General features: G+C 39.5%; 2 protein-coding genes across 3 annotated transcripts in view; one reads left to right on the top strand and one right to left on the bottom strand.

Moving 5' to 3' along the window:
- Window positions 1–9029, bottom strand: part of dpep1 (dipeptidase 1) — a 91308-nt gene extending 82279 nt beyond the window's left edge. The window contains exons 1-2 of the mRNA XM_088076825.1: window positions 8751–9029; window positions 8360–8450 (exon numbers count right to left, since the gene is read on the bottom strand). The gene's annotated coding sequence lies outside the window, so the exon portion shown is untranslated. The remainder of the gene's footprint in view (window positions 1–8359; window positions 8451–8750) is intronic.
- Window positions 2241–21050, top strand: LOC121948219 (trace amine-associated receptor 13c). Of its 2 annotated transcripts, none has more exons than XM_042493565.2 (4): window positions 2241–2476; window positions 9702–9767; window positions 16386–16753; window positions 17123–21050. In XM_042493565.2, the coding sequence occupies exons 3-4, from the start codon at window positions 16471–16473 to the stop codon at window positions 18019–18021; spliced, it is 1182 nt and encodes a 393-aa protein (XP_042349499.2). In that variant the 5' UTR covers window positions 2241–2476; window positions 9702–9767; window positions 16386–16470; the 3' UTR covers window positions 18022–21050. The 2 variants fall into 2 exon arrangements, with proteins under 2 accessions (XP_042349499.2, XP_042349491.2); XM_042493557.2 differs by having other exon boundaries at window positions 16391–16753.
- The last annotated feature ends 3450 nt before the right edge of the window (window positions 21051–24500 follow it).

The following is a 24500-nucleotide window of genomic DNA, read 5'->3' on the forward strand; positions in this document are numbered from 1 at the left end:
CAAACACTGAAGTCAAATGAAGTCATTTCATGGTGGCAGTGTTACTAAAGCTTTACGATATTCAGTGACCTAAGGCGGATGCACTCTTAACTGAATAAGACACAGAAGCTGTTCATTTAGGATGACATTTCTCCTCTTTGAAATTCAGCCCTTTAATCTCACAGTCATCGATTCATGACAACAGCCATGCTAGCACTGGCCAGTTGGTTGGTTCACTACATTTGTCCAGAGTGAAATATCTTAACAACTAGAGGATGAATCCTTGTGACTTTTCATCAATCAGCCAGCAGGTCAAGAATTTTGTACATATTCATTCACAAATTGGGAACCTTTACATGAGAGTAGACAGTGGAGATGTGACAGAAAATTGTCAAGTGTCTGCATCATAATGATTGTATGGTTAGCCTCTTATGACCCCTTCCCCATCATCCAAAAAAGAAGTATTTAAATATAGCTATTTAGCTTTACTATAAGAAATCCTTGGATAAATTCTTTAATAAAGGAAATGTTCCTGTCTGCATTACAAATGAAACAGTCACTGTCACCTCAGAGAGAATTCATGAGGGATAATATAAAACCAAGTGTCCATTTTTTAGGATTTTAGCCTAGGGAGGCCAGAACCATCCCTTGTGCAGCAGAGGACGGTTTCCTCTGTGGAGGCCATTGATTTCTGATAATAGACACCTTAAAGGGCATTATCCTGCTTATACCAAGGCTGGTATTATTTGGAACTCGTCAAATACTCGTCGGTGATTTCGGCGTCAGACGATGCAAAAAGCATCCTGTCGCTTCCGTATGATATGTCGCAAGGCGGCATCAGTTTATAACACGGACAGCACGTGCCACGGCGGTATAATATGCCACTCTACTGCATCAGTTTGAAATGCTACCAGTAATACATAGTATAAGGAGCTGGAAAGTCTCTATACGGTGGACACCAGGGGTGGAGGATGGTTCCATGGATACGATACTGAAAACCTTAGATGGGAACACAGCTTTAGTAGGTGTTCATTATCAGGAATTAATGGCAGCCAGAGTTGAGTATTCGCCAAGGGCATGGTGTAAATACAGGTAAATGCTGCCTTTTTATTCATAACAGAGCTTATCACACTATGGCCGCAGGCTGTAAATATTTTTATCCATTACACACTGTAGCATTACAACACCAGACACTCAGGCTACTGGAACCCCGCATGTGATCAAACATACAAGCTTGTTTATGTTGTTGGAAAGCAGAATCAGATATACAATATGACCCTTACTATAACATGGAAAATGCCCTATAGTTATTTATTTGGCAGGTTTACAAAACCCTTGAGGATTAAGTTACATAACATTGCCCAGCATGTACATGGCTGTTTTCATCCTTCACTCTGGTCTCATCAACATTTCTGCAGCAATAATAGCTGGAATGTGAGCTTCAGTTTACATTTCAGTTTCAATCTTTCAATCTTTGCTGCTGAATGACTTTTCTCAGAGACATTTTTGCATGCAGGGGTAGTGTCAAGGCAAGGGCAAATCACTGATGTGTTCTGCAAAGTGTTGTCCAGTGTTTCAAATCATATCTAAGGGGAAGCGGTCTCACTTGAGTGCCGTAGTGTGTTTGCTCCCTGGGGGCAACAGAGAGGATGGGACGTGACCCACGTGCCAGGCACCATCAAAGCTGTGCACATGGGCTGAGGCCATCGGGGGCAGAGCCGGACAAATGCCCAAGAGAGGATGGATGCATTTTACTCTGTTGCAAACAGCAATAGGATCACCTCTCATTAGCGCAACGTAATATCTCTCCCCAACTCTATTTGCATCTCTGTCTCTTTCATTCATTGTGTCGCTTTTACAGCATTTAAGGCAATGCAGACTAGAGAACATTGGTATTAGTTTGGCCACATGAAAGGTACAAAGAGCGACAGTTTAAAGCAAAGAAAAGATTTAAATTAATAAAATGAGGCGAGGAGAGAAGGCAAGGTTTAACAATGATGCAGGATGTAACATACAAAGCATGAGAGATGTTTGAGGAACATGGAGGTGAAGATGAGAGGAAGTGGGGGAGGCACAAGAAGAGGCAAACATGGGGGGGTGGGAGAAAGGAGCTGCCGCGGACTTTACCTTGAAGCTTTAAGCGGAGAGCGTGTGCATGTGATAAGGACAGCAAGCCATTCAGAGGCTGAGGGGAGGAGCGGGGAGGCAGTGAAGTGGGGGACGACTGGAGGTTGAGTGCTCCACAGTACGAGAGAGGCAGAGGAGGAGGGGAGAGGCTGAATCACAGGGACAGAGAGCTGGAGTGTGTGAGAAGCTTTGCGCTTCATGTGTGTTTCTCAGGAGAGTGAATGATATGAGGATTCCACTTTCTTCTTCACTGGAGGACTTTTTTCTTGGATTTTCTTCCACTTAGTCAGAGCTTTCAGGCTGGATTGTTTTCCTGTTATCAACCTCTGTCTGCACAACAGCTGTATGGTGCATAACACTGCAAATGCCGGTAAGATTATCCCACCTGATTTAAAAAAAAAAAAAAATGTATGTGTGATATTATATGACAGCTGTTTCCCCTAATAACTATCACAGAGGAGGAAAAAGAAATTCTATATTTTTAAAAGTTTGAGCATTGATTGAAATTATTTCAGGCTGCACATACATAAGTATTTGCATATGACTAATTACTTTGCTTACAATATTTAACTGACTAAATAATAATAATAATAATACTGTTTATTTATAAAGCACTTTTATAGTACTCAAAGACACTGTACAGAAGTTAAAAAGCAGCATAAACATAAATAATAAATAAACATTACACACAGAACAAAAAAACAGCAACAAATCAACAACATACAAAAACACACTGCACAATCACAAATTAAAAGCTTGTTTAAAAAGGTGAGTCTTTAATAAGGATTTAAATTTGGATGGGTCAGTGCAGTTCTGAATATGTGTGGGGAGTGAGTTCCAGAGTGAGCTCTGTCCCCCAAGGTTCAGTGCTTGGTTCTGCGTGCTGGCGAGAGGAGGTTGGTGTCGAAAGAACGGAGGCTGCTGGAAAGAGTGTGACGGTGAAGGAGGTCAGTGAGGTATGAAGGGCTCTGGTGGTTGACGGCTTTGTGTGTAAGGAGAAGAATTTTGAATTTAATGCGGTAGGGGATGGGGAGCCAGTGGAGATTTTCGTGGACAGGGGTTATGTGGTCACTGGAGCGGGTGTGGGTGAGGAGGCGCACGGAAGAGTTTTGGATATATTAAAGTTTATTGAGAACTTTGGAAGATGTACTAAAAAGGATGCCATTGCAGTAGTAGTAGACAGTTAAACTGGTTTTCTTGCAGAGTCTTTCGAGCTGGCGTTTGTGTGTTTTCATTCGACAGAGTTTGGGAGTGATCCAGGGGGCAGAGTGTGTGAAGGAGACAGTTTTGGTTTTGACGGTATTTTTGCAGTTATTGTTTTGCATTCTGATACACAATGGTTCATCAATAAAGGAGTATGCAATCATCAGACATTTGAGAAAAAAAATGAGCACATCAACTGTTTTCCTAAACAAGAGCAGCAAAATAGCTCTAAATAATGTCAGCATAATTCCATTTTCAGTCTATATATTTTGCCCCAAAGTTTAAAATAGCAGTGTAGGGAATATGTTTCTTTGTAAACTTAATTTATATGAAATTACTATAGAAAATTTCTTTGATCAAAAGACACTTCAACCTCCGATGGACCTTCACAATTCCTATTTCCAAGCCAGAAAATGGTTGAAAGCATTCATAAACGTGAGAATGAAACTGTCAGGTGGATTCCTGCTCTGTGTCTGATTGCTCAGGCGTGCAGCAGCTGCTGACGGAGTAAAGTGTGGTGGGCATGACGTCTATTAGCAGTGTGTAATTTGGACTGGCACTCATTGACAGGATGGAGAGAGCAGGCACACACACACACACACACACACACACACACACACACACACACACACACACACACACACACATACATGCATAATAACAGTTACCTGTTTAATTTGGTCGATTACAACCAACATGTTACTTCGTAATTATTTAGAGCATACAGCATAAAACTTGTACCTGTATGTAAGGAAGACCAAGGGTTAGGACCAAGGATGTATAAAGAGAAGCTGATACAGCAGTGGAGGCAGGGCCCCATTCAGCATTCAGTCCTATGACAGATGCTTAATGGTACGTGAAACCAAAAATGTTTGATTTCCCAGGTGTAAAATTGCTTGGATCGTCCGCATCCTTGGGCCCATAGAGCAGGTACGCTACAGATTTTCACGAGCTGGAAGGCTGACTTCTCGTTTAGCCCTCCACTAACTTTAGTAGTTTTCACTTAGAGTGGTCCCTTGGTGCGCACCAGATGTGAAAGTTATATATTATTTCATTTTTCAGCTAGTGTAAGACCACCCCCTCAGGGAGGTCTCAGAGCGGCAGTTTAGGTCCGCACCAGAGTGCGACTTATGTGTTCACACTGGCCCAGAGGCACAGCACTCAGGCCCGAAGTTCAATAGGGCAGACCTAAATAATGCCTGTGTGAAAAAACTCTTAAATGGAGATAAAATGATTTAATCATGCAGCTCTTGAAGACTTTTTTAAATGTTATCAAACTGAATGGATCAGATCCTGAGAGAGAAATGTCATTTTCCACAGGGTTGTGACGCTCAAAAAATGTGTCCACTGATTTACAGATGTGACTTTACCAACTCTAGTCTATGGGGAAAAGTCTTTTTGGGCTCCATGGCATTCAGTGATGGACTTGGGAGTATTAAGTTCACTGTTTGGCCACTTAAAAAATTTACTTCAACACCCTGCATACTTCCTTGGGGCTTGGCTAGGATATTTGGGGTTAGCAATGTAGTATTTAAGAGGGATTTAGAAATTAGTATTTTTTTAGTGACAAAGTAGCTTTGTAATAATTATGGGTTACAATAGTGATATCATTGGGTAACAAGGCAGAAATGACCTAATAGTGTTGATATTGAAACAAAATTATTTATAATAGCATTTGTTTTAGAATTCTGATCCATTTTCAAAAAAGTTATGAAATCAGAAATATTTTATGTTTTATTCATTCATAAGCCCTAACCACTTATCCTCTTAAAGGGTGCAAGGGGAACATTGGGCGAGAGGCACAACACGCCCCAGACAGGTCGCCAGACTAATGCAGGGCTGATTCAGACAGACAATCATTCACACATATCATGCACAACATGTACACCTACAGCCAATTTTGAGTCACCAATGAAGCTAACATGTATGTCTTTGGACTGTGAAAGGAAGCCGGAGAACAAGGAGAAAATCCATGCATGAAAAAGGAGAACATACAAACCCCATACAGAACGGCCCCCTGCCCAAAATATGAATCTCACCCCAAACCAGGCTCACACAGCAAGACCCACTTACTGTGAGGTCTACAATTCTACAATTCTACAATTTCATTTAGCAGACGCTTTTATCCAAAGCGACGTACAACACAAGCAAGAATTTAGACTTAAGGAAAAAAGCCTTAGTAAGTGCAAAAAGTGCTTCAGGTGTGATTCGTCACAGGTATTGCCGTCTAGTGGCAGAAGAAGTGCCACACAGCACTTCTTTGGTTTTTGGAAACCAAAGTGATAACCAGTAGCGATCTCAGCATCTGAGATTCAACAATCTCAGTATCACTACTTACGATGACAATCAACATACAACATCACACAACTTTGTCAGTGTGCTAGATAAACTTTGTCAGTGCTAGATAAGGGTAAGGTGACAGTGTTGTCATGTTTTGAACATATTTCTTTTACATGGGAACAAAATAGGTGTGCCTTAATAGCTATAACTAAAAACACTTTGTAAATTTTTAGGTTATGTTTATGCTTTTAAACTATAAAAACTACACATTAACTATAGTGAGAATAGCAAAAAAAAAAATACTGTTAGGACACATGGAAAGAATAACTGTTGCCAGAGAAGACTTATTCCCAGTTGTAAGCGAATTACAAAAAAAGGGAAAGATACAGCAATAACATAAAAGTCACACTTGTTTGTTTGTTTCCGTGATTGTGTATGACTGTGTTGTCTGGGCACTTCTGTGACAAACACAAGGAGAACAAACACAGACAGAATGACAGGCCAAGATGTGAGGAGAAAGTTGTCTTTCTGCTTATGTGCTGTGGCAGACGGCCTTAGGCACCTCTGAGCCAGCCTGTCCATCATTACTGCAAATGACCCTTCTGTGCATCCGGCAACCTGGCCTGAGAACCCCGACCGAGCCCCCACGGTCTTCCTACATATGCCTGACCTGTCACTCAGGGACACAGCCCTGTCAAAGCAGATTCACAGCATGCATGAACAACCCGCACCTAAACGCTGCTACCACAGCACAATGGTCCACCAGTTCAGGCGGAAATATCTCCACAACTATCAGACGGATTGCCATGAAATCAAGCTTTTTTTTTACTTACATAGTGAAATATTTCATCATCTACCTGATGAATTGGTACAAAAGTACATTGTGTACAAACATTAAAGGTTTCCAGACAATGTAGTTGAATGACTTTGGTGAAGCTGACTGACTCTTCTTCTTGAGCCATCCTGCACTTGACATTTTTCGTATGCTAATGGAATATATTGATAATTATTGGATAGATTGCTATGAACTTTGGCACAGACAGTAATCATCACCAGATTAATCTAGTGCCATCATCTGGTTAAAATATCCTTTTCTCCTGTACACTGATTTATGACCCAGCACCTGCCAAAATAATAACATTCCCATCAGTTGTACCTTCTTTAAAGCACTGATTAGCAAACGTCAAGATGGTGAACAAAGTAAACATTAAACCTGCAACATCAACATGTTAACATCCCTGTTAGCATGTTGGCATTACCTCTAAATCATCACCAGAAATACAAGTCTGCAGTATTTGACTTAAAACACCTTGCTTTAATTCAGTTAAATATGGCCAGAATGCGACTTCACCTAATTATTTCTGCTTTTCACACACCAATCTCCACCAAACCTGTAACTGTGCAGTGCTGTGACACATAGGGCTGTCTCAGTTCAAATCTTTGCTTTGTGAAGAAATGTACCTCACTGGCATTTTTATGTAAAAAAAAAAAAAGCTATTTTACACCACCGAACCTTGAAGGCAACCAATAATGCATTACAAACAGCTCAAGAAAAATTATGAACAAGTAAAGACAGTAATCCAAAATTAAACAAGATGTGATCTGTTGTAAACACAGCCCAGTCGCCAGAAGAAAAATGTTTGCATTGTACAAACTAAAAATACCACTTTGTTTGTTGTCCATGTTTCATATGTCTCATATAAAGTGACATGTTTAAGCTACCTTTGTCAATGGGGAGTGGTGGGGAAGGTGGATGACATCTAGACACTTGCCATGCTGCAGGACACTGTTTAAAACCAACAAACACCAGTTGCTTTTGGTGATTTCATGGTGTTTCCACCGGAGTTTGTGGCATGGAACCTGTTTTGGTGGGACATTGCCTGCTTTTTCAGCGGCTTTTGTGTCACCATACATGGGAGTTTTAAGGCAAAGTATCCCTTCCTATCCATAAAAGGGTCTGGTTATGTTTAGGCATAAAAAACCCATGTTTGGTTTTGTTGAGTAACATAAAGTTCTGATGTTACAAAATTGTGTACAAAATAAATATATATGTGATTTGCAGAAACATATAATTCAAACATTTTTTTCTGCTGACTGGGTTGTGTGGAAGACAAGGGCAGTATTTCCTTTAAAAGAAGGCCAATTCTCACAGCAAATATGCACTGTAGTTTTTTTTTGGTTTTTTTTTAAACTTACAATTAAACACATTAAACTGTGTAGTTGCTTGAGACCATCTTTAGATGCATGTTAATACACACTTGGAGCTCTCTGAGCATGCACAGCACCAGGACAGCATTTGTAGCACTGACTTAAAATAAACAGCAGTTACCATGTTGGGTAAGGTAGCATGCAACCCACTAAAATGCTGTGGCTCACTGATCTGTTTTTAGCAGTTTCTAGACAACAATAGAGCTCTTTGGCACAGACGAATTAGCCCCATTAGGCTTTAGTTACACATATCATTAGGCCTACACTGTTGGCTTTTCAAGGGATTTGTTAATTGAAATATAACTACATGATTCGCCTGACCCAAACAGTTAACAGTAACAATGTTATCACTATATCTAGAAGTAGAAGAAGTTGACTGAAATAAGTGGAAATTACTTCAGGTTACACAATATTATCATATGTGCATTACTAACATGATATCAGTATTTAGTTTTTAAATGCCACAGTTATTGTCAATACCGGTAGGCCTAAATTGCAACAGTATAAAACTATACCAGACTTTAAACATAAGAGTAGAAAGGAGAAAAAAAATCACACTCACTGTTTCCCTGTTGGCGTCTGGTGACGTGTTAAAGTCAAAATCAGTACTCGGCCCACACCAGGCATTTGGTTGACTCCAAACCAAGGTGGCCCTGAAATGGGTTGGATCTATCAATTAATCAATTTATTCGCCTAATAAAGTCACACAAGGTACGATCCACTGTGTTCTTTTCAGATTTGCGTAAAATAATGAACACTTGTCATTGCCAATGACATTTAGTTGCAAAACCATCAACGTAACAATCGCCATATCATCACTTAGGAGGCTGCCAGGTAAATGCACGCGCACAGCTGCAAACTCTGCTGGGCCTTTTGTGAACACTGACCAGCCTGTTAAAATATTATCAGAAACACACACGTTAGAAAGAGTTTTACATAAACTGTTGACTTACACTTTCCGATCATTAGGCTATCCCTGATGTCCACGGTGAATCAAATTCCGTAAATCCAGTTAAAAATCAGAACAAGAAAACGCTCCATCACCAAACTCGCCTGAGAATCATCATGTTTTTACGTTTTTTCAGTATTAAAGTAATCCTTCGATAAATGCCTGTACGTGCATGGGAACATTACAAAACTGAACTGCCGACAGTTAATTCGGCATACTTTTACTGGTGTCAAACGCCGACTTCTAAAAATAAATATATAGTTTTAAAACGGGGCTCAGGCTGTGTTCTCGTGTGTAGGCTACAGCTAACTTACTGACTGAATGGCACAGACTTCCTGTTTCCATCTCATTAAGCATTATGGGAACCGGTGTTTCAAAACGTCGGTGTCAAATTAAGACAAAGAATAATAGTTAAATGGACAAAATCTGTTTTTGTTTTGTTTTGTTAGTTTGTTTTTTGTTCGTTTGTTTGTTTTTTTCCCATAATAATAGTAACTTTATTTATAAAGCAACTTTTTAAACAAAGTTACAAAGTGCTTTACAATAAAATCAATAATAAAGCTAAAGAACATGTATTGTCATAATAAAATGCATTACCATAATCAAGTCCAGAGGACATAAATGCATGAACCCCCTTTTTTTAATCTGCAGTGGAAAGACTTTAGTATATTGAGACTGCAAGCTGTAGTGAAACACTGTTTATGAAAGACACAAACAAACCCACATCCATCTTTCAGCCTCCTTTTATTGTCCGGGAAATGTCAAAATGTAGGCTACATGTAGGACAGGTGCACTGAGTAATATTTCATTTTGCCCCTCACAAAAACACAGGTACATCTCTCAACCTGTAATGATTGTAAAGATGTCAGAGCTGTATCTCTCTAACAGCTGAATTCTCTCTCTCTCTCTCTCTCTCTCTGTGTGTGTGTGTGTGTGTGTGTGTCTTTGCTCTCAGCTGCTTGTCTCAACACGCCTGAGGTCTTGCCACAGGGAAGACTTCCGCCTGTCATCTTCACTCAAGGTAAAGGCAAAAAAGCCTCATAATTAGGTTCATCCTCTTTTCTCAAAAAAATAAAATTTCTTTTGTTTTACCATCAGTTTAATTAAAAGTAAAGACACAAAACTGTGACATGAAAGCAACTGCCTAAAACTGTTAAAAATACAATTTAAACTTTAAAATTTAAATTTTATTTTTGTTTAATTAGAATCTGTCAATGGTCCAAGATTTTAGAAGTGAAAGCATTCTCGTTTCAGTTTGCCGTAAAAGTTCGACTCATCACATCTGAGCAGGATTTGGTTGTCTGCAGGTAAACAGTCCATGTGGAAATGAGGAACACATCAGCAGAAATCCAATCTTTGAACCCATCGGCCATCATCTGATGCTAATTTGCTTTTTATTTGCTTTCATACATTTATATGCATTTATATTGATATGCAGACAAGTGGTAGCGCCCAGGGCTGAAAAATGAAGCCAACGTGTAAGTGACAAAAACTGCAATTCCTCGAAGGACTTCTTGAGGCTCCCTCTAAAAAGAGAGTCAATCCCCGTAGACACCCATTTTACAATGCAGAAATAAACATGATTACAGCCTGCTACAAAAAAAACCCAGCTTTGGTCTTTAAGCTAATTTCAACATTTATGACAACTATACCAGGGGATGGATTTTTCAATTAATCCCTTCATTTATTTATTTAAGTTATGCATAATTAAGTGCAGGGCCTCTTTGACTGACAGGATAACAGGATCTGAGTCAGATCCACTCCTCATTCCTCCACAGCTTCAAACTCCTGTCCAAATATGGTCACTTCTGGCTCAGGTAAAACAAAATGGTGACATCTAAAATGCTGAACTGAAAAACTTGAGGCTTCAAAATGGGAGTCCACAAACCAGTGGGTGATGTGCACGGAAGAGGAAGTCCTGATATCTGCTGTCTACACTGGAATCCCTGAAATATTGGCCATTGCCCACAGAGGCTTATCATCATCAGACCATTAGCTGATGGAGTCCAAGACTGCACTGCATTTAAGAGTTAACTTAATGTATTTGAATGACTCAGAGTGAGTCAAACCACGATTTACGTCAAAATATCTGCCCTTTACACCCACTGCTATTATAAAGGAAGAATTGATACTGAGGTACTTCACAAGGTTCTTTTATAATGTTAACATTCTCTTGTAAATCTTGCCCTTGATAACTTTAAGTTCTGAAATTTTAGCATTGTTGGAGTATTACTTTCATGGGTATGAAGAGGATTTTCTCCAAATCTGATTTTCATCAAACAGAACAGAGGATGATGCTGCAAAGTTATATTTATTTACAGCATATCTGAATTTTGAAATGTAAAATTTGCACAAATCTGCACATAGCACCTGATGGATGGTTAATGGATGATTAAGATTATGCAACTACAGCTACTTGAAGGATGTGTAGCATTGTTTAAAAGAGCCGGTGTTAAACATTGGTTTGACACAACAGCCAACAAAAACAGATAGAACTACTCATTGAATCCTAATCCTCTGTTTGGTTGAGACCCCAGACCATCTTTAAATTCAAAAACATACTCAACATTGTTTTATCAGCTTGATACTTAAGACTTTTTAATAATCTTATTAAATTTGCTTGACAACAAGATTTTGAGCTGATACCATAATAATAATGGGAAGTAGAATAAGAAGAATCATAAGAATAAGAATAATACACTTTATTTATATAACATCTTTCATACAAGAAATGCAGCACAAAGAGCTTTACAATAAGAGAATTACATACACTGAAGTGAACATTAAAGAATCCAACAAGGCCATTCAATACAGTGATAAACAAAAAATCTGATGAAAATAGAGAAGATAGACAGCATCTCAGTGGGCATCATCATATCAGTAAAGCAAAATATCTTAAAATCATAAAATTGTAAAACCATAACTTGTAAGATCAAGTAAGACACAACATTTTAAAAGAATTACAGCAGCTTAAAATGTGAAAAAAAAAAGAGAGAGAGAGTTTAAGGTCTGTAAGGTAAATTCCTGGCCAAAGTGAAGAGATACATTTTTAGCTTTACTTTACATGTTTTTAGCAAGCATTTAACATGTTTGCTACATATTATTGTTTGGGGTCTCAGAAGTCCAGTTGGAAAACATGGTTAAATACAATGAATTGTCAGATATTTTACATCTGTGACTAGTTTTGACAGCATTATTTATGCAGCATTTCCCTCTCAGATCCTAAATTAGTCTAATAGGATTAGCTGAGGTGAGGAGCTGAACGTCTCTGGGGCCCGACTGACCCCAAACAAAAGTAACATCACCTTCATTAATGCATAAGACCAATTTGTGGCAAAGGGAAGGATTATCACTTCTGTACTTTTTATTTATACATATATATATATATATATTTTTTTTTTAAGGTTGGAGGGATAATTACCCACGGTTATTATTTTTACACATATATTGGGCTCTGTGAGACCCCAAGCAATAAGAATGTAAAGCCTACATAACATAGGGGTTAATATGTAGAGAGCCTCGGCTGTGCCTTTAGTTAAGCTTGCTTGAGCAGCATGTTAAATAGAAAACACTACATGGATATTATTGCCTGCTGGATAACCAGGCGCAGAGTCTTGCAGAGAGACATATCATTTCATGTTGCCCTCTCTGAATGCTTGTTTGATGACCGAGTAAATTAAGCCAACAGTATACAACAGTACAGAAACTATAAACAATGGTATCAATCAGGCAATCAAAAAGTGATTCGACATCGTCTGTCTGCATTCGCTGTATTCTCACCTGAGGCACAGGCACTGCTCGTTCATTCATACAGAATCACGCTGTGTGCTCATCTTGAGACCATAAACTGCTGAACGTGGGCCAACTGGAAATCATTCACTCACAAAAGCGTTTCCTCTGAAGATAACACAGGCAGTGATTGTGCTTGTCAGCACAATGTAATTTGGGAAACAATTTAGTGCTACATACATGTAATTTCATGAAGGCAGGTTTGAAATGGAAAAGCTGGAAAATCAGGACTAAATTACTGCTGAAGCCAAGAATGATCGGAAGCCTCAAGTGCCGGAGATGAAGCTCTCGAAACTCAGTGGTCATATAGAAAGGCACACAGATTGAGACCATGAGGATCCAATACTGCAGACCTAATAAAAAATTACAGGCATGGGCAACAGAGGCACATACAGAAAGGAAAGCCCCATTTTCTTAGCACAACAGGAAAACATGAAGCTGTTTTGCTAACATATCAGAAAGGTTACAGTGCACACCTTGATGTGATAAAGCAGTCAGTTCTCTGATAATGTTAACTTAATGTGATGTGAAAATGCATCAGCAGTCGGGCTGAGAGTCTCTCACTTAGTCACTTACTCACTCACCTAATGGTCAGAAGGCTTCAGTGGCACAATAAGTTAGAAAATCCATCTGTGACTCAGCCTGTGAGAGCACATATATTAGTCCTCCTGCTTGTTATCATGACATTTTTAAAGGGATACAATGCAGGAATTGTCGGTCACTGTTTGTAAACAGTACTGCCAGTAAAAGTGAATGCCAACCTGGATTTATTCCCAACTTGTCAAACAGCGACACTTAGTCAGTGGCCCTCAGCATCAAATACAGATGCACAGAGGCAACCTTTGGCAACACAATGAGATGCACAGAGCGACAGCAATTTTTGACGCTCCAAGCAGCTACTGCAGTATAAAAGTCCACAAGGGGCAGAAGGGAGGGACGATGGATGGTAAAACCAACTCCAGACTTTCACCCAGGAGATAGCTGTGTGTGTCTTCTGTGAAATTGCAATTCAATGAAAGACAAGTTTGGGGTTTTTGGGGTTTTTTTAACCTACATTGTGAGTTTATTTAACGAGCAGACACAATATAAGTAACAAGCGTACATTGACATGCTGTCTCTTAATGTCAAAAACCAAGGCCTTCAAAGTTATAACTTTATAGTTTGATGTTTGGGGCCACTCTGCCTCTCTTCTGCTATGGCTGAAACCAACTATTATTTTTAGTTTTAATTAATCAGTCAACTTCTTTTGTTAGCTGATTAGTTGTTTGGTCTATAAAATTTAAGAAAATTGTGAAAAATGTCTTTAGTTTTTCCCAAAGTCCAAGATGATGTCCTCAAATGTCTTGTTTTGCCCACAACCAAAAATATATTCATTTTACTGTCACAGCAAAGTTTAAAACAAAAAAGTATTCTATGTTAAGAATTTAAATTAAAAAAAACAAACACAAGAATACTCACAGATTAATCGATCACCAAATTAGTTGGCCATTAATACTTAACAACTTTACTTGATTAATCCTTGCAGCTCTAACTTCTAGTGGGTCATAAGTGATGACTGAGAGGGAGTATTTTTGTATGAGTCTGTACATTGCTTTTTAGGGAAAACTGTGCATAGCTTTATATCACTGCTGTTTTCCTCCCTCTATGCTCCCTCTTGCACACCAGGTGCGAAATGTTGTGAGCACGTAGCTCTTTCCAAATATTTACTGTCATGTTTGAGTCTAAATGAAAGTAGCATTAACCTAAAATATACACCTAAGTTACAAAAAAGCCTTCACTTTAACAAATAGATGAAGCCAGTGATGTTACATAATTCACTACTGAAAAGGGTTTTTGCAGGCGGTGAATATGTTTAAAGGCACGTAATAATAATGCATGATTTAAAAACTGAACAATTTTTAACTTTATGTATCCATATAGTTTTTTAAGCTGTTGGCACTGCATGCAATATGCAAATGTGACTGAGGTTTTTAAAGTTATATTATATTTTAAAAATTTACAGACAATTATGTTCTTTGTAGTGATAATTCCCATGTGTTTTAACCACCAAGACCAGCGTCTTCAAAAGACTAATATTCAAATTCAAAAGTAATCCGGCATATGTAAATGAGTTGTTCAGCAAATGAGCTTTTTGGTCCTTTCATATGCAATTAATCTGTGTCTTCATTAAATCCTTAACAATACGCTGCCCACAGGTCGCACACCCACCAGTGTTATTTCTGCCTCTCAAGAACCTTTCATTATTCTGAAGCTAATCCATGGTTTATGGCAGTCAGAGGATTTCAAGTCTTGCAGCTGTGATGTTTCATGTAATGTTTCTGTGCCCACAGCCAGATTGAGAACATGGAATTTGGTTTGGTTTTGCTCTGGTCTGAATATGTCCGTTCCTGTTATCCTTTGTTGTCTCGGATGTGTGTACCTTCCTGCTCTCCAGCCCACTGAACAGGATAAATGATTGAAGGACCCGAGTATTTAGTTGTCAGCTGAGAAAGACATTTGGTACTGAACTCCGAGTCTCTGCATGGGTCCTGACAGCACTGAGGTGCTTCCAACAGCGTCAGGGCAGAAGAACAGCATGTAACCACAACATAAAAGTAGAAAAATCACTGTCCGTACTCTGGGAATCTTGGATAAAAGGCTGCCTAGCATTCACATTCTTGTTTATTTATTTAGAAAAATCAGCCAGGAGGAGCAGCTCAGACAGGGAGGGAGCAAGTTTGAAGTAAAGCCACTACACCTTCATGTCAAACAGGGCCAGTTGAGGTGGTTCGGGCATCTGATTCAGATGCCTCCTGGGTGCCTTACATAAGAGGTATATAACTAATGGAACTCAATTGTGAGAACAAATGTTAGCGTTGTATATTCCTGCAAACAGCTAATATGTTATATTTGCATGTTCCATATGTATTGACTATGCTAAAAAAAAAAACAGCAAAAACTGTGGTTGAAATGGATAGCATTAGGCACAAAAGCACTTGGTTATGGTTCAAAACATAGACTGTAAATAGAGCTGGACGACACGCCACCACTTACCCCCACTATGCTGAAGTGAGATTAAAATATCCCGGGTACTAGCGTTGCCATCTTGCGAGGGTAATGTCATTGGAAGCCCTGTATCTGTGCAGTAGCGATTTCCGCGGTAGGGGACTTCCCGCCCAAACACTCGTCCAACCAATTGTGAGCAGCTTCATTGAATGCAAGTATACGGACCGGCTGTCAAAGCTGTCAATCATGGCGGAAAAGCCCCCTTTTTTTTAATAATTTCATTAAAAACGAACTAATCATGAAAACAAACACTTGTACAAACATCAGAGTGATGAGAACAACAGTCAGTGACAGAAATCATCTTTGGGAAAAATTTATTTGGCGTGTACTTTGATGTTTTAGTCTATGCCTATGACCATTCAGTAACACTGAGGGGCGTGTCTTAGCATTCTTAGTCATTTGCACAATTCAGCCCGAACGAAAACAAACTAATAGGGTTCTACGTCTTGATAAAACAAAAAATGGTTCTAATGCATTTGCTTTTGTACAATAAGTGCTCGGTTTAAATTATAACACTAAAGACAAGGAGGAGGATTTCTGGAGTTTGTTCAGAGGGATTTTAAATTGCCAAATAGAAGGTGGAATGAGCAATGGAGGGGGTGTGAGCACTATGGTGAGAGTGGCACACGGTCCAAAGGCTGATGTGTTACCTGCGTGGTTGACTGGAGAGTGCTGATTTGTTTTTAAGTGAGAGAAAGATGTGCCATGAAACATGGAAATTAATAACATAAACTTGACATAAAGACTAGACCATTATTTGGATAACTGATTTAACTGCCTCCATTTATCTTTCATTTTTCATCAGTATAGTTTGCCAGTCCAGGACATGGTTTCCTGAGCAGCTCTGCCACCTACACACCACAAGGGGTAAAACCAGTCTAACCTGGGCCATGACTGCTCTGCTTCCCAACATCAGCGTTCCCGGGAGTACAGCAGTTCTGCTGCCGGCTACAGATGCTCCATTCAACCTGACTGCAGCTGCTCAGGCAGGACTGAGTTCGGGCCAGTCACTGGCTCCTCTCTGCACCCTCTGTTGCTGTGGATTTCTCAATCGTACTCTGGCGGTGGTGTTCATGGTCAGCCTGGCATTTGCCATTGTAGTTGGGAATGTGGTCACCCTTACTGTATTTGTGCAAACGAGGCAATCTCGAACACCACAGGGATACCTGAAAGGTAAACACTAATTTTTTATCACTCAGTGCTGAATGCAAAGTTATTTCAGGAATTTATTTGATGGGCCATGAGCAACTGGCCCAAAAATTAGCCAGAATGAGTCAAAAGGTACAAGAAAATTACCCCACCCCCCCACCCCCCAAAAAAAAAAATCCTGAAAACTTAAGATATCAAAAAGATATCAAACCAATTTCCTCAGGTTTCAAAGGGTTAAGGAGCTTTTGAACGATGTCTGAAAGCAGCACAAGAAAACTGATACCCAGATCTACCCAGATTTCAAAGGATATAAAGATAGAATGGTATCTAACAGAAAACAGCCTGATGCTGACGCTGTCCCATTGATGCTCTTCTTCCTCTTGTCTCTGACAGTGTCTCTGGCCATAGCAGACATGATGGTCGGGGTCCTCGTGGTCCCTTTCTCTGTCTACACTGAGATCTCTTTGATGGTGACCAGTGCACCTCCCATCTGGTACCAGGGTAGATCCACTTCCCTGGCCACCTCCTCTCCTCTCGGAGGACTGGTGAGCCCGTGGCAGCCCTGCATGCTGATTGGCCCCGTGTTCGCAGGATGCACCTTTGTCTCCATCAGCACTATCTTTCTCATGACGATGGAGCGAAGCGTGGCTATCCTACGACCACTCCACAAGGACGCCTTGGTGACCCGCAGACGAACGCTGCTCCTCATCCTGCTCTCCTGGGCTGCAAGCTTTCTGCTGGCTCTTGCGCCCCTAATCTTCAGCAGCAACTTCACTTTGGAGTACAACGAGTGCAGCCGTATGTGTAACTACACCCCACTACTGTTCAGAGGCCAGCTGCCGCCTGATGCCAACATTTTGCTGTTATTCCCAGCATTTGACTTCACACTGCTTGGGGGCACATTAGCAGTTAACATTGTGTCCTTCACCAGCATCCGACGGTACTCCCGAAAACGCAAACTGCTGTCAGAGGGGAGTCTGAGTGATGCAGGGGGAGGAGGAGGAGGGGGAGGGTGCCCTCACAGACCCTCCTTTTCAGACATTAAAGCTGCCAAGACAATTGGCATCCTGACATTCGCCTTCACAGCGTCCTTCTCTCCCATCGCAGTATTCGTGCTCGGGAACGTGGTGGGATACACCTGGTGCAACTTTTCCTTTTTTGCCTTCTGGATCCTGACAGGAAACAGTTGCTGTAATGTCATTATCTACAGTGTCAGGGACCACCGCTTCAGGAAGGGCGTGACCCTGCTCTTTCAGCGAGACCACTCCCCCCCACATGGGGAGAAGTCCTGAGGGATACATGAATTTAAAAGCAACAAGCATATGGTATATGGCTGCTTTCCAGGAAATTTGATCCTAAAGAAATAGTTTCACATTTTCGGAAATGTGCATATTCTCTTTTTTGCTGAGAAGAAGATGCCACTGCTGTTTAGTAAATATGTAGCAAGAGCCAGGAGCTGGGTAGCTTATCATATGGACTGGAAACAGGAGGGAAACATTTAGCCTAGTTTCAGTCTTTGGGCCCATCAGCTATTGTCTGATGATAATAAATCCTAACAGGGCAACTGTCAATATTTTGCAGGTTCCTTTAAAGCAAGTATCCAGGCCAAGACGTCTTCTTCTACAAGGCATTGCCAACAATTTGATAGCAACTTGACTCTGGACACCATTTTAGCATGTGTATGCGATAAATAAGAAAAAACAAAACAAATGAAAAGCTAAATTGTCACCAGGCAAAAGCTAGTGGTTTTGAAGATTGCATTTCAGGCCAGTACATTCTGCATCCTTTTCTTCTCAACACGAACCGTTTACCTGCAGGCAACCAAAGCTGGCTCACACATGATTGGTTAATACTTCTTAGACTACAAACTGACACCAATACCAAAATCTGGTCCCATAGCCTAAAGATTCTGCCTGTATATTAGTGTTGTTAAAATACTGACACATATTGATCCTGAATATTTTGAAATCTTTTTGAATATTTATACTCATATTGCAGTATCGACACACCAGTACCAGCCGCACCTCTCCTTCTCTTTTACTGTTAAAGTTCATTACAGTCATTCTGCTGCTCTCTGCCACTAACTGAGGAAAGAAAAGGCATAGCTGTCATTTTATAGACTTGTCGTGGGTTTTTTTTAATACAATTTTAGAGTTGATGACTTCAACGTCATTTTTTTTTATCGGAATAGTCATATGCTATGACCTAAAGTTAAAAAAAATCTGCCTGACAGTTGTGTTGATAAGAAATGACATGCCTCATTTTAAGTTTCATGCTGTTACGTGAGATTTGCTACCCACTGATTGAGCCAGACCAGTTTGCTTTCCCATGTTTCCAGTCTTCATGCAAAACTATGAAAAACATTTCCTGGCGACAGCTTCAAATGTACGTTACATCCATGAAAGTGGTCTCAATCTTCTCATCTAACTCTTGGCAAGAAAGTGCATGTTCCATCTGTCAAATTATTTCTTTAATTTATATGTAACTCTTGAAATTAACACAAAATAGGCAATACAAACATAAAAAGAAATGAAATCCTTACTGTGAATTGTAAATGGAAGCCAAATTTAAAATCTTTGACCTCCATCCAAATTTGACCTTCGGACAATTTGTTGCCTTCCTATATCATCAAACATCAGAGAGCTTTTATGAGTATTTAAAGGACTTTAGGAAATAAACTAACTACATCTCCAGGAGCAGTACTGAAATCCACAATAACCACAAAGTTCGTGGTTATTATGTAATTTGTGGGTTTGTCATCAATTATTTTACAGTGTGTGTGTGCGTGTGTGTGTGTGTGTGTGTGTGCGTGTGTGTGTGTGTGTGTGTGTGTGTGTGTGTGTTTTAAGAAATCTTGCCACTGCTTGCTCTTTGGAATAATGTGGATGACAAATGTTTTGGTGGAGGAAGCAGGTCAGGTCATAGATTTGATTCTGTTGTGGTGGCCTACATGAATTTATTTAATCTAATTTCAATCTGTTGTGATAATAATCTGCCTCAAGTATCAGAAATGCACTTTATCAGTTACAACGTGAGCCATTTGCTGTTTATTTTTTAGCATTTATCTTTTAAACATTGGTAATTTCTGTTTAAGCAAATGTGAATAAAAGAATAATTTAAATATTTATCAAATCAGTATAGACTAAATGAATGGGATGCCAACCACAGAGATTTAGCATAAAGAGCATTATGATTATAGCAGACCCTCATACTGTGCCGGCCTATCTTTTCAGGGTATAATGTATATGTAACATTAAATAATCTCACCAGTGTGTCAGCAACAAGTCTTGTGTATTGTTTGGCATTCTGTATTGTACAATTTGACAATATAATATATATATATAAATGAGGGTGAAGAGCATTTTGCAGCATAAAATGGCCATATTTTCATTTATGATAAAATTGCTGTATTGTTGCATGTGATTCGGTCATAACTGACAGACCTTTAAAATGGTAACAATTTAGCTACAGAATCAACAATAAAAACCTGACTAACCTAACTAATACACACAATATCAACATAAAAATAAAAGACACACATATTTTTTCCCATTGACCCGGAAGTGCCCATAAAAGAAGCAGTTTCACATTTTGGAAAATATGCTTATTTGCTTTTGTCTCCACTTACTGCTGCTGCACAAAAATGAAGGCAAAATAACCCAGACCGGGCTGCTGCCATGTTGAGCTGGTGATGTCATTTGGAGCCAGAGTCTGTGCAGTAGTTATCTCTGCAGTATCGGGGGGGGGGGGTTGGCTTTATTTTTGTGGAGCTATCATGTTATCGATCTTTATGTACAGTCTGTACCGGTAGCTTCATATGAAAAAAAGCGGCATCAATTTTCCCTCCCATCTTTATCAAAAAACATATTTTCCAAAATGTCAAATTATTCCTTTAAAACCAACTGACTGACAATCCAATGCACGTTCATGGAAGCATGTTTGTTTTTAATGTAAAGGTTGTTGTAATGTTCTGCAAGTTGACCCACTAACAGCCATCAGGGAATTTAATGGTCAACGATGGTTAACATGTTATGTGTGAACTTCACTGAATGAATGATTATCTTACAAGTACAAATTTTATAGCCATTTTTGCATTTTCCAGCAAAAACTATCATAATTTTTCTGGATTAAAATTCATGTTACAATCATGTTTCAAGTTTGAAATCTGCAGCGTCATAATCAACATTGGTTGTGTAAGAAAAGAAGTGATTATTATTGTGCTGATATTGAATCACTGTACAGAGTTGTATCAGTAGTGCATAATTCATCAGTGGTGGTTACATCAGATTTGGAAATAATAAATGTGTTTTGGAACATTTCATTTGTGAGTTTCATGGGGTTCAGTGTGACAGTTATGCACTCAGCTCACTGCTGTAATATTCACAGCCTCAGCAGTTACACAAGCTGCTGGAAAACAACTTCAGCATTTCTTTATTTACCCTGGAGTATTACAGCTTTATCCAAATGATTGGCCATGTTATGTAATGTGTAGAAGGAGCTACCGTAATATCCGGATATCTGGATGCCCAGTATGAGAGAATCTTTGACAGGTAAGAAAGAAAAGTCAAATGTTTCACCTCTACATTGAAACATCTAAACCAGCACATCTTAAAGCTGGGAATGCTATAATAAGGTTTCAAAACGGGGACTGTCCATTGTTGTGACGGCCCAAATTTCCAAAACCCTCCAAAAAATTGTCCCATTGGATTGAAAGACCAAACTACACACTGCAGTTAAGACAATGCAGTTGCGAGAAAAAATGTTCTTACTGTATGTTTCTGTAAACAACTGATGTGTTACATTTTGGACATTATTTTGTGGCGGTTATGTTGAAAGTTAATGTTTCTTATAAAACACTTACGTTTAGTAGTACAAAATTCACTAAGTTTGGTGTCTCAAAAGGATGGTTGCTTAAATGCCGCTGGGAAACGGTGCAAAGGGTCTGTAAAAATACCTTGAAAGGGTGGCTCAAAAGGCCTTAGGAAACACTGGGAAGGGTCAGTAAAAACATCCAGGATCAGGCTCAAACTCAGCTAGGAAATGGCGCAATGGTTCTGTAAAAACCCCTGGGAATGATGGCTCAAATGACACTGGGAAACGCCGGGAAGGGTCGGTTAAAACATACGGATCCGGTGGCTCATACTCTGCTGGGGAAAAAGAAACAAACCACAGGGAGAGTTTATTTTTAGAGAAATAGGACTTTGGAGCAATGGGATTATGGGCCATGAGAAAAATGGACTTTCAGTCCAATGGGACATTTTTTAGAAAAATTGGGGTTCAGAATTTTGTGCCCTCTGAGCAATGGCCTCATTCAGGTGGTAAAAGCCTGGTTCACTGGTGGAGATCCCTGCAGAGAAATCCATTCCAGCATTGACAACTTCTGCCTACACTGCAAAGCATCCACTAAAAAGGAAAACAGACTTATCAGAAAAAGAGTTTAAAAGAAAGTCTGACAATAAATGCAACATGTCAATATTGTTCGCAAATCATTTCAGAGATGGAAAGAAAATGTTGCTAATGGCTTAGCCTTCTGCGAAACGCAGCCAAAAATTCATGGCTGCAGCTACGTTCATGTTTCATGTTTATACAGCTAGCTAGAGCTTCGACCACATTATGCCATCTCAGCTTTACAAGCCCACAAGTTTGCAAAGAAAACAAAATGGTAATTCTTGTAGAACTGCGTCTATATAAATGGCAACAGGATCAAATCATAATCTGGCTGATTTAAATTATTGACTAGTGTTCATATAGATCACTGTATGAAGGGAAAGTATCTGCCCATGCTCGCCTGGGGATGGGAGAGCTGCAGGGGGGCTTCATTTTCAAATTTTGGCTTTTTTCAATAAAATTGCCTACTCCAGCTTTAAGCCTAAGGCCACAGAAGGGAGGATCAAATTTCCTAGTGACCCAAAATGTAATTTGAGTGTGTGTTTGCAGATATGAGGAAAAGTGTTTGTATTTTACAGTTACTCTGTTACAGAGTGATCATAAAATTTTAGAAGACACCAGAGAGCGAGGCCAGAGAGGTGAGAGGCTGATTGCTAATGTCAGCAGCAATGTGATAAAAGCGTAATCCACCTCCGGTCCCAGCGTGAAATAGTCGTAGTAATAGTGGTTTATTCTGAACATGTGAAAAAAATTCAATCATAAAGTAGTGGACAGACATAAGAAATACATTACAAAAGAAGATGTGAACAATAATGTTTTTCTTGTCTAATGTTTAATAAATGATCTGACACTACTCATGTGATCGAGACAAAGAGTGAGAGAGACCCCGTAGTCATAAAGACAGCGGAGGAGAACAGAGGCCATGAAAGAGAGAGAATAAATCATGGATCCTCATGCAGCGTTATGTGACCAATAAGCTTAAATCTCACATATACATCATATCATTAATTAATGCATAGTCCTGTGAACAGCCTGATTTGTATTTAGAGTGCAGACTCATGAATCCTTTCATTATATCATTACATTAACATTCCCATGAATTGTGTTCTTTGTGCCTGGTGTTACATCTTTGGCAGCTACTTGCTGGTAACACTGTTCACTGTCCAAACGCTGTCACACAGCTTTTGTGGATTTAATCACATAACTTAGATAATTGGCTGCAGGGACATGGCAGCAGTCCAAGACGTATGTTATTGTCAACTGTTCACATGCAAGTCTGTGTATCTGTGTTGAAGCATTAAAGTCCCTTTGTTATCGCTATTTTTTAATATTTTGTTACAGTCATTACAATCAGATGTCAAACTTAGACACGCTATAAATCTGCATTAGTGTCCCCATGGCAGTCATTAAAATTACAAATATGATGAAGCATCTACTGTGTTGGGGGAGTTGCTTCCCTGGGCTGCCATAATAATGGTTCTACCACATGCATCATCTGTCATACATGCCACCAGCTCTAACTTCCCATATTGCACCAGTTATTATATTTGAACATTGGCTCTTATTCATAGCTCACTTCATAATCCTCATTATCATTTCCTGAGCTCTTAATGGTCAGGCTCAGAGATACATTACTATATCTAGTATAACCAGAAAGTAAGTAAGAGGTCCTATGAACGGGGCTTGTTGGATTTATCTAGCCTGACATCGCCTGATCAAATCACAAATGCAAATTAATTACAGACTGCATCATAGACAGTATAGGTCAAAAATCCCGCCGCCCTCCATGTTATGACTTCTACATCTACTTATGATGTTTTAGGTATCCTTATGCATCCGCTGTTCATACTCCAAGATGTAGTTAGTGTGATGTCAACAAATGCACATGGTGGGATAAAGCAGCAGGATCCTTATGTTTACAAAACAGAACATGGCAACCAACACGGACCGTCACAATGGTTAGGTTTAGGCAAAAGAAGGAAAAAGACGCTGACCTTTAGCATTTCATGCGCACAGGACCAGTTCCATTTTTTACAGCAGGAGGAAGTGGAAAGACACATTGTCCATATGACATTGTTCTGAAATCTCTCAATATATTTTCAGTTTTAAAGGTGCCTTTTCAAGGGGTGTACATCAAAATGCCGCTGGACACAACTGGATAGACCTACAATAAATCAGAACAACTAAAGGTGATGTAGCATATTTCAGGTCGGAATTTTAATTACTCTTGCACCAACCAAATCTCCTGTAAGTTTATAATCAACTAATTTGCAACAACAACTGGCAGATATGTAACGCCACATGAATTACGGTTTCAACCAACGCTATGAAGAAAGGTTTCATAAACATGTCTGCTTAATGACAACATATTCCATGTTTTCCC

This window comes from Plectropomus leopardus, chromosome 1 (genome assembly GCF_026936395.1).
Source record: "Plectropomus leopardus strain MGB_pleo_1.0 chromosome 1, ASM2693639v1, whole genome shotgun sequence".
In the NCBI taxonomy this organism is placed as follows: Eukaryota; Metazoa; Chordata; class Actinopteri; order Perciformes; family Serranidae; genus Plectropomus; species Plectropomus leopardus.